Source organism: Mastomys coucha, unplaced genomic scaffold (genome assembly GCF_008632895.1).
Source record: "Mastomys coucha isolate ucsf_1 unplaced genomic scaffold, UCSF_Mcou_1 pScaffold12, whole genome shotgun sequence".
NCBI classification, from domain to species: Eukaryota; Metazoa; Chordata; class Mammalia; order Rodentia; family Muridae; genus Mastomys; species Mastomys coucha.
Genome location: NW_022196894.1, coordinates 55957505 through 55968733, shown reverse-complemented (window position 1 = coordinate 55968733; position 11229 = coordinate 55957505). Strand labels below are relative to the sequence as shown.

The 11229-nt window shown below is 38.5% G+C and overlaps 1 protein-coding gene across 3 annotated transcripts in view; it reads right to left on the bottom strand.

Moving 5' to 3' along the window:
* Dcbld2 (discoidin, CUB and LCCL domain containing 2) overlaps positions 1-11229 on the bottom strand; it is a 59234-nt gene that overhangs the window by 29409 nt on the left and 18596 nt on the right. For all 3 annotated transcript variants that reach the window (XM_031364156.1, XM_031364158.1, XM_031364157.1), the window contains exon 3: positions 7378-7515. In XM_031364156.1, the coding sequence (XP_031220016.1) occupies positions 7378-7515 (138 nt within the window). The remainder of the gene's footprint in view (positions 1-7377; positions 7516-11229) is intronic.

Below are 11229 nucleotides of genomic sequence, written 5' to 3'. Positions count from 1 at the left end.
CTATGGAGCAGAGACTGAAGGAAGGGCAAGCCAGCCTAAATATAGCTATCTCCTGACAGGCTCTGACAATACCTGACTAGTACAGATGTAGAGGTTCACAGCCATCCATTGAACTGAGTACAGGGTCCTCAATGAAGGAGTTAGAGAAAGGACCTATGGAGCTGAGGGGTTTGCAGCCCCTTAGGACGAACAACAATATAAACTAACTAGTACCCTCAGAGCTCCCAGGGTCTCAATTACCAACCAAGGACTGCACATGGAGGGGTCTGATTGTCCTGGTAGCAAGAGTATAGTAGAGGATTGAAAATTCGATCATCAATAGGAGGAGAGATCTTGGCCCTGTGAGGGTTCTGTGCCCTAGTGTAGGAGAATGCCAGGGCCAATAAGTGGGAGAGGGTGGGGTGGCATGCATGGGGAGGGGGGGAGGTAACAGGGGTTTGTTTTTGTCATTTTTGTTTGTTTCTTTGTTTTTTGGAGAGGAAACTGGGAAAGGAGAAATTTACATTTAAATAAAGAAAATATCTAATAATAAAAAAAAAGACATATCTGCCCTTAGAGGCTTCTGACAGTGATGTACAGGAAGTTATTGTGAGGAACCAGATAGACCTGCAAATTTATAACCAAGTAAAATTTGACAATGGTACTTGAGTAATACAATAGAATAGAATGTTGGTGTCAGTCTTTTTAATAATGCTAGGACAACATGACATCCGTGTATAATGACATATTCATTCTCAAAAGAACTAGTTACCTATCTCATATACACAAATATTAACTCAAAGTGGCCTAAATTTAAGAACTAATACTGCAGATCTTTCAAACAATACAGGAGTAAATCTTGACTTTGGATTAAGAATTGATTTCTTAAAAATGATGGGAACCATAGCAATCAAACTCGAATAACTTGAAGTGATAATGATAAACTTCTATGCTTCAGAGGATAGTATCAAGGAGAAAGCTGGTGACAGGGATGAGTGAGAATGTCCCCACAGTCTCTAGCATTTGAACACTTGGTCCCCAGGTGCTGACAGTGTTTGGGGAAGATTAGGCTGTGTAACCTCCCTGGAAGAAGTATGTCACTGTGGATGGGCTTGAGATTAAAAAGCCTCACCCACTTCTATGTTAATCTCTGTTTTATGCCTAAGGTTCAGATGTGAGCTTTGAGCTCTCTGCCCGGCCACCAAGCTGTCCCCATCATTATGAACTCTAGCTCTCTGGAATCATAAGCTCAAATATAAAAGAACAATAGGCAACTGAATCCTACAGGGTCCTGGAGGCCAGAACACTTGGCAGAATACGATGGAAATTTCATCTTAATAGGATCACACTACTATATTGAGAGCAGAGTCAAAGAGAAGGGTAGAAACAAAGGTCAGAAAGAAACCTGTTATAATTGAGGTCAAAGCTGATAGTAACTTCAACTACAGTGGTTAAGAGTGGGGCTGCTGACATGTAATCAGATTTTCATATATTCCAAGGAATGGCAGATGGCTAGGGATTTTAGAAATAATGGCAAGATCTTTGGACTGAAGAACTTAAAAGACCAGCTCCTGTGTGAAGTATTTCATATTACAATAATAGATACTAATGTGGAATCTGCTTGGTTACTCTGAAATGTGAGAGCATCAGTGTTCTACTAGATGTGCAGTGTACAACAATAATCACATTCTTAGCTAAGAGCTTCTACACAGGGCTTTTCTATAATTAGTCAAATACGTAATTTGTAAAAACTGCATACACACCACACACACACACACACACACACACACACACACACACACACACACACACACACTATTACGCAGCATGTTACTTCTCTTTGGTGCTCTGGGAAGAGCATCCCCTGCGACACCGGACTTCACTCCTGCTCTTCTGTGCAGCTCAAGGAGAAACCAGCATCCCCAGAGGCAGCTCTACACTAGCTGTCGCAATAGAATCCAACCCAAGGGAGTACAAACTTAAGTCCCATGCAAAGCCCTGTCCGTCCTCTAATTCTGAAGAGCCAGTCTCAGTTATATTTTTGTACAGACTATCCTATTTTTCTACAGCAACTCGAAATTTAACACCATCGCACACAATATTGCAACAATCTTGATACATTTAAAACTAAATTTAAGTACAATTTATAGAGAACTTTGTAACTGCTCTATGAACATTTATTTGTACATACTTTAAAGGTTGGTCCATATATTATACTGTAAATATGATAACTTTTCTATGCCAGCAAGTCATTTAACATAAAACACATTAGTTTCCCTCTTAGAATAGAATATTTTGATTGACAGCACTAGTTATTTCTGAGATAGTGTAATTATGACTATTTTAATTTAGACTTTCCCGAAGTCTTTAGTCTTGATTGAATTGCAAAAACTCCCAGTAGCATCAGGAACCATTATATAAAACAGTTTACACTATATTATATAAAATATACAGATGTGGTATGTAATATTTCATACAACTATAATAATTTCTTTCTACAGGAAGGAAACCTAAATGTAACAAAACATCAAGTATTGTTCATAGGTGACAATGTTTACTTACTAAAACTGAGAAAACAAGAAAAAAGACATAAATACATACTCTACTCTTTCATTTCCTCTAAAATTCCTTAAGAGGCCAACAAACTGAGGGAGTTGTCTGGCATAGCAATGCTGTTTTAGTAACTTAAGGGTATGTAGATGTCTTTGTTTAAAACAAGAGGATGTGGAATATAGCAGATTTCTTTGATCAATATTTAAAGGTAGAGATTAAATATTAGGCTTCTCTTAGACAAATTACAATGATACCTGTGGAAGCAGATCTCTATAATAGGGGATTGGGCACATTTCTGTGATGAAAAGTAAGGTTTCTTATCAATGATGTAAAAAATGGCTAAGCTGCCTAAGTAATTAACAGTATAATTAGATAGGCTGTAAGCCACATACAGTTAATGTCATCAAATAAGACTCTCTCTACATCTAACTTCCCATATATATGAGGCACATCAACAGCATGTTTCTTTTGTCATCTACACAGTATCTAGGACACTAGTAACTAGTGTCACTAGTAACTGTTTAGCCTAACTCAGTGCAATACCTATGTGGTTCTTTCACATAATTTCTAAGTTATCAAAATCCCCAACAACAGAAAACACTAGAAACAGGATGGTCCCCAGACAGTGCTGGTGCACTCCTTTAATCCCAGCACTCTAGAGGCAGAGTCAGGCAGATCTACAAGTTTGAGGCTAGTCTGGTCTACAGAATGAGTTCCAGGATAGTCAGGGTTGCACAGAGAAACCCTGTCCCCTCCCAACAAAACAAAAAGAAACCAAAACCCAAAGAAAACAAAAACAGAGCCAGGATAGCACACTTCAGGTTGTATGTTTGCTTGGCACAAACTTCATCCCATAGGCTGAAATGCCTCTTTGGGCCCACCATTTCAACAGATTAATTCTGTTTTAAATTTTGTTTAAAATTCGGTCCTGTCTATAAACTTGGTAAAACTGCAAATCAATATGCTTGTTGTCTAAATTAACACTAAAATGCAGTTATTTTCTGGCATGCTATTTATATTATTCACCAACAACTATGTGTGTTCATTTTAATTTGCCTGTAAACAAGGGAACATCTGGAAATAGGACTACAAACAGAAACTTCACTAAGAGTCAACTACATCGAAGTTTTAAAATGTGTCAGATACAACAATTACAAAAACTAAAACCGCAGCATGGCAAATACAAATAGAAACCTGACTAAGAGCAAACCCTGGCATAAAACTGATCTTGTGTCATCACTATGCAGTCAAGGCAAGAAACAGTCTGAAAAACTTGTACCCTAGTTTCAAAAGCACAAACACTCCACATAGAAGAAAAAATTAACCAGTAATGGAAACAGAAAAAAACTCTACTACAAAAAAAAGTATTTATTCTGCACTATGTGTCACAACTTTTTATACTTTGATGTAAGACTGGAGAAATGGGAAAAATTCACAAAATATGTAGTTAAAGAAAGTAACAATCAGAAAAACTTTTATGACATTGGTGTTGATTCTAAAAATACCTCAACATACTGCACCCGCGACCCTCAAATGGGGTGTTTTCAGGCCCCGCTGTTCAGAAAGACTCAGGTGCAGTGTCAGCACACTGTAGAGTAGAACACACATGAGAGCTCGCTAGGAAGAAAATGCATATCCACACTGACCGTTCTGTGCACAAGTTGAGTTTTAAACCATTCTCTACTTTCCTCTAAAACAATAAAGGCATATTGAGGCTCTCCACTCCAAAATTCTGGGTTGGCAAGACCCCAAATCATATAGTATTTAACATTTTGATTCAATATTCTCTACAATGTGTCTAGATTGTAATTTTCCAATCCTGCGTATATCCACCTACCTACACACCAGTTAAGGATGGAACATGCAAACGAACGCTGCCCTGAGGGATTTGAAACTTTCTTTCTATAATGTAAGCTCACTGCTATGTAACAAGAAGGTCTAGAACCACTCACTGTTGAGAATCCTTTTAGAAGTTGCCCAGGGTTGACATGATTTGAAAGCAGAAATTTAGATCACACATTTATAGAATTCATTTTATTTTTCAAGTCTAATAGAATGCTGTTTTTAATTGAATTTTATATGTATATCTTTTCTGCATGTATGTATGTACACCCCATGTATGCCTGGCACCCTCACATATCAGATGAGAGAGTGTTACCTGGAACTTGAGTCACTGTGTGAGGGTTGGGAATGAACCTGGGGTCCTCTGAAAGAATAACAAGTACTCTTAACCGCTGAACCATCTTTCCAGCTCTAACTGATGTTTTTGAATAGAAATATATTTATGAAAATAGTTGCATTTATTACCAACCCTGATTAAAAAATCTGAGTGACGAGTCATGAACTCTGAGAGGTTAGCTTTGACTTTTATACTGAGTCCAGCGGCAACTCAAGAGTTTTTCTCTGTAGAGAACCTCCATTAGTGCTTGCTCCTATGTTCAAGATACCTCAAGGGCTCACACACAAGGGCTGGACTTTTCAGAAAATCCAGTTGGAATGTGATGTGATTGTGCCAATTCACAGCGAGGCTGTGGTGATTTGAATGGGATGTCTTGACACTGCAATGCTTGGTCTCCAATTGGAGATGCTGTTTAGGGAGGCTTATGGGGTGTGGCCTTGGTGGAGGAGGCATGTCACTGGAGGCTGGCTTTGAGAATTATTTTGACTTTTCTCTCTGTTTCTTGCCTGCAGCAACTTGAAGTTGTGAGCTAAAATAAGCCACATTCTCTGCCTAGGGGTGGGGGATGTAAGTTCTTAGCTTCCTGTTCCAGCTGCCCTACCTCTGCTCTGCCATCATGGACTCTTCTTGTCCTTGTCCTTCTGGAAATGTAAACCCAAATACATCCTGACTTCTGTAAGTTGCTTTGGTCATGGCACTTTTAGCACAGCAACAGAAAAGTAAGTCATAGGACTCTCCTAAGGCTTTGAAGTGCCCCCTTCTATGCACTTCTGTTTGCCTGCCACTGAATAGGGAACATTTTTCCATAGTAGATGCAATTCTCTCTTTGGTCTAACAGGAAAAAAGGGGGGGGGGGAGGAGGCTGGTAACTACTGCTCACTGATAATTAAAAATAATAGGGAAAGGGGAAAACACCCCATGATGTTTTAAAAACAGGAAACAAAAGTGGAAGGGGATGCTAAGACCCCAGTATGGCATGGTATCGACAATTCTGGGTGCCATTCAAGAGAAATATGCCATCAGCAAAATCTCTCATTATAACTTAAAGCACAAGGGCAAAGAATTCCAATTCTCTGAAGTGTGTTCTTATAGAAAGTGAGTCTGACCATAACGTCTTTAAAAATGGACATTACTCTAGTGTTTGCATCCCATGATGTTTTAATTCTTGGAAGAGTATCTAACACATACACACAAATCTGATCAGGTCACTCTACTAAGTCTAAAGCACAAAATGAAAGAGAATATAACTTTGCATGTGTTCTGATACAAAAATAATAAAGTCACCCTATCTTACATAAAACTGTGACTCTATACTATCTATCTATCTACCTATCTATCTATCTATCTATCTATCTATCTATCTATCTACCTACCTATCTATCCATACATATATATATTACAATATAAACTATAAAACATATATAACATAAGCAAGTCTTTTTCTTTGTGGGAGTTTATGAGAAACCGAGTAGCTGCTGAAGCAGACTGTTCACACATTTTATTCTGTTACCCTAAATTCAACTAGACTACTTAGCTAGGGACAAGTAGCAATGATCCTTCTATGGATCCTCAGTAAAGGAGTTACTAGAAAAAAAAATGTGACTGAGAGGCCACCCAAGAAGTGATAAGAAATTCAGCCAGTGTTTCCTCGAATATGTTTAGCCAACTGACTTCAGTCAAATTAAACTATGTTTGATGAATGGGACAGGACATACAAAACTCCATGCCTTCAGATGTCAATTAGGAAATGGGTTTTCTCAAGATTGTCACTTTGGGAAGTGTTAGTATCAAGTTCCTAAGGAGCCTATCTCAAATTTGGAATAGAGATTTGTAAGTCTACAATGTGCTGACTCTGTGAGATTACCAAGAGCATCAGAGATCTTAAGACAGCCAGCTTGATTTACCTGCACCAGTTTCCCAAGCTCAGTCGTCTCATATATAGGAGGCTCTTGAATTTTTTTTCCCTTAAAAAGCATGAAATTAAAGTTAATTTTTAAATTTAAATGGCCAACTTACTGTTGAACATAAGAATAACTATTTCCTAATGCAAATGACTGTTTGGATAGTCCTTCCGAGCTGCCCTCTTCAGTGCCTCTACTGAGAAGATGAGACACAAGCCGCAGCAGTGAAAGCACAGCAGATTGTCTGTTTCATTTGGATTCTAGTCTATGGAATATCCTTGACTTTAACCTCTCATGCCCTTTAGATCCTAAACGTTAACAATGAGAAAAGACTGTTATGTCCTGTCTCAGCACTTCTTAGGAAACTCGCGCTGATATGAGAGCTGAGTCTTTGTAAGCAACAATATGGCCTTTTATACAGAATTGTGAACATGTATCTTGTAGATAGTAAGCCTTTAAGTTGATACAGTTTACCTCAATGTTTTACAGATTTCTGTTAAAATTAAGACAGTTTGTGTTCTAATCTCACGGAAATAAAAAACTGGTATTTCTTCTACTAAGGAAAAGAAAGTACAGGACTTTTTATAAATGTCCATACAGTCACTTTTCAGGATGCAAACCCAGCTCTTTCTGGCATAGTGTGTGCATTATTAGATGTTCGGTCTTAGTGTTCTACTCCAATGTCAGGTGACAGGGGTTTGAATTATTTCCTTCTTGCTGTCAGAAATGACACAATGTGGGTCTATAGTATAAAGTGAAAATTACCTTCTTTATGTATAACCGAGTATGAAGCCAAAAATCCTCGTCCAGAAGCATGGATTCCACTCATGAACAGCACTGTGATTTCACTGCCTTTGGATTCAATTGACTGATTCATCTGTAAGCCCAGACCACAGTATTTGCCTAGGAATGAAAGAAAAGTATGTATTTAGTATGACTCTCATAAAGTCAATGTTTATATATATATATATATATATATAATGTATATAACAATATAATGCAGTAAACCAGTTAGTAAATTAATAAAAATATATAAGTAAACTTCAGTTAAAAATCAAATTCTAATGGAGGAAAAACTTAGTGCCAAGTAATAACCATTTAACTGATTCAAAACAAAACAAAAGCCCTACAGATTTTAACTAAACTTATAGAGATTCAATTTCTGTAAAAGACATATATGCTTTACAAAATCATAATGAAGTAGTTTTAGAAGTAGGCATTGCAGACAGGGTGGTAGCCACAAATAAGTGATCGGTCAGCAGTGTTTGTACAGGGTTCCCTCAGAGTCTCCTAGATTCACCTCAGCACATTCCTCAAAATGTTCTCAAACTGGACCTACTCAGTTTTATTTCTGGGTATTATTAGATCTTTTTTGATGCTTCAGTGATCATGTGGACTCACATGGCCTCAGCTATGAACTGGAGACTCAGTAACTTAATCTCTGCCCATAGCCTTGACCTGAAACTCAGGTGTATAAACACAATTTATAATGCATTTGTAGAATAATGCATATGCTTAGAGCAAATCTAAGTAAACTAAGATTGAAGAGAGAAAGAAATTATTGACACAAAACAGCCACCATAGGTAATAAAATGGATTTCCTTATGCAGCTTGTAACAGAACTAGTAAATCTGGAACAGAGTCCTAAAATTTGTTTCAAACTGTGGCAACAACATCATTTGAATAAGAACAATGTGCATTTCACATGATATCATTTATCACTGGAGAAATGATATTAAAACCATGATGATATATCATTACATACCCTAAGCTGAAGTTAATAGAACAGACATTTTATTAAGTCATTTTATTAAGTATTAGGGAGATGGGGAGAAATCAGAACCTTCACAAATTAATGGCAGGAATATAAACAGGCAATTCTGAGACACCCTGGCAATTTATAAAACTGTTATTTATTCAGGAAGAAAGAAGTACACCTACAGGGTATACTGAAGATGAGCCAGAACATTTGCTAATTAGTCAGGGCTGAGGCTGTTGATGGGATGATGGTGGGAAAAGCCAAAGGCTGTTGCTGTGGGAGGAAGAGAGCACTGCACACGCTACAGATCTGCTCCAAAGTCTTGTTAGCTCCCTTCCTGATGCGGGAGTAATATGTGGAAGAAAAAAGATCGGACATGAGAGAGAATGTGTGCATTATCTTACTTTATATTAGTGTAACAAGTGTGCTACAGGCTTACACACCAGATAGTCATTTCCCAACTCTCTAGAAGCTCCAGGTTCTGAAGAGTGTTTTTAAAATATACCAGTAAGGGAGTGAAAAGACAGCCCATAGAAAGATGGGAACATTTGCAATGGACATGTCCAAAAGGAACTCAGAACTGGACTGACTATATTTACAGAACAGTACAAATGAATAAGGACACAAACAAAAGCAGGGAGCCAGGCACTAGAACACATGTCTGCAGCTGAAGCAAGAGAATCATTTGAGGCTATGAGGCTATGATTTCAAGGCCAGCCTCAGCAACAGAGTGAGATACTGGGAAAAAAAAAAAAAAAGGTTGAGTATTAACCAACAGAAAAAGTACAGAAAAATCTATACTCTTCACAAAGCAAAAAGCACTCAACTGGTGAATAAACATGAACGAGGCACCATGGAGACACAAAGCAAATCATAAGGCAGACTCAGCACACATCCTAGACAGTGACACTAGTCAAATTAGAGAACACTGCAGTGGAGTGAGGTACCAGTCAGCACCCACTGCAGTCACTGAAGCCCTAGTGAGGTAGAGGAATCTAACCATCATCAACAAATGACCCCAAACTCTTCTAGGTATACAAATGTATGCTGAGTCCAGAGTGGATGGCTAGTAGTTACCTAAACCTGGTCATGCCACAGACAGACCTTCATCATTTTTAGTGTAAAGTTTGAATCATTTCTAAGTTTTCTATATAGTAAATAATGCTAACACTGCACCAACCATGATTCTAACACATGTTAAGTTCTTCAGTGCTGACTCTATAAGAGAACCATCCAAGCCAACTCAACTAGGTAGGGTATCCTCAATACAAAAACAGCGCCACCTTAATCAAACCAACAAAACATTTAAAACTTTAATATTTTTCACTTATCCAAAGTACAGGGAAGGAAGGCAGCTGGTTTTAAAGTCTTTGATTGTACGTATTATTGCCCCTGAAATATTCCGTCTTGAACTTCCAGTTGACTGAGGCATGCAGGAACACTAACATGGCAGACTAAAGCATTCTAACACAAAGATTACAGCATCCAGAGAAAGTATCCACTTAGTATGACAGATTTGCCCTGTCACATTCTTCTAAGTAGATTTTCCCCCTCCCTTGTGATACTTCCACTGAAGAGAGACTTAAGAGGTATTTTCTGAGCCTGGCAAGATGGCTCAGCACTTGGTGTCAAGTCTGATGACCTAAGATAGGGTTGAAAAGAAAACTAATTCTTACAAGTCTCCCTCTGATACGTATATACGCATGCACAGACATGTACACAAATAAGTGTAGTTATTTTTTTAAATTATTTTCTGAAGGCCAGTTTGGTGGCACATATCTGTACCTAGCACTCAGGATACTGATGCAGGAAAATTATTCCAAGCTTGAGGCTAGCCTGGGCTACATTATGAGGCCCTGCTGCAAAAGATCAAACAAAAAGGAGCTATCTTCTGGAAAACCAATAAACTTCTGGTTAAAAGTAAACTTCATATTCTATTTAAATGTCTTGATAAAATCTTCTGAAAAGGTGTTGTTAGAAGATCCTGGCTCTTCTAAAGCTCACAGCTTTGTAAGGATAGTGAGCAGTCCCTATGCCAACCACTGTAGTCTAAAGAGCAGAGGGTCGCTATGTGTAAAACCAGACCTGTTGCCAAGCAACAGGGAAGCATGCACGGCACACCAAGAAAGCTCTCTCAAAGCTTTTCTAGAAAAATAAACTTATGGGAAATATCAAAACTTTAAATAATTCCTAAGAAGACTCACAAATGAACTAGGCCATATCTCATATGGGTGACATAAGCACAGGGAAGGTCTGGAAGAGAAGGGAAGGTTGTTTGTTTGTAACAGTGTAGTGGCAGTGCTCCCTCAGGTGAAGAGCCAGACAAATAATCTTAAGTAATAGTCTCCTGCAGGCATGGCTAACCTACAGCCTACAATCCAGGATCTGACTATATAGTATGAGATCTTTGCTTTTGTAAGCCCATTGCACAGCTCTCCAGTGTGAACTACAATGAGAGCTAGATCTCTCACTACAAGAGAAATAAGTTAAAATACACACATGTGGTGGTGTGAATATGCTTGGTCCAGAGAGTGGCACGATTAGGAGTTGTGGCCTTGTTGGAGTAGGTGTGTCACTGTGGGAGGGGCTTTGAGATCCTCCTCCTAGCTGCCTAGATTAGTCTTCACCTGGTTCCCTTCCAAACAAGATGTAGAACTCTTAGCTCCTTCTCCAGTGCCATGTCTGTCTGGACACTGCCATGCTCCAGCCTTGAGGATAAAGGAATGACCCTCTGAACTGTAAGCCAGCCCCAATGAAATGCTGCCCTTTGTAAACATTGCCTCAGTTATGGTGTCTCTTCACAGCAATGGAAACCCTAACTAAGACAACACAGAAAAGAATGAAGTGAATCATATAGT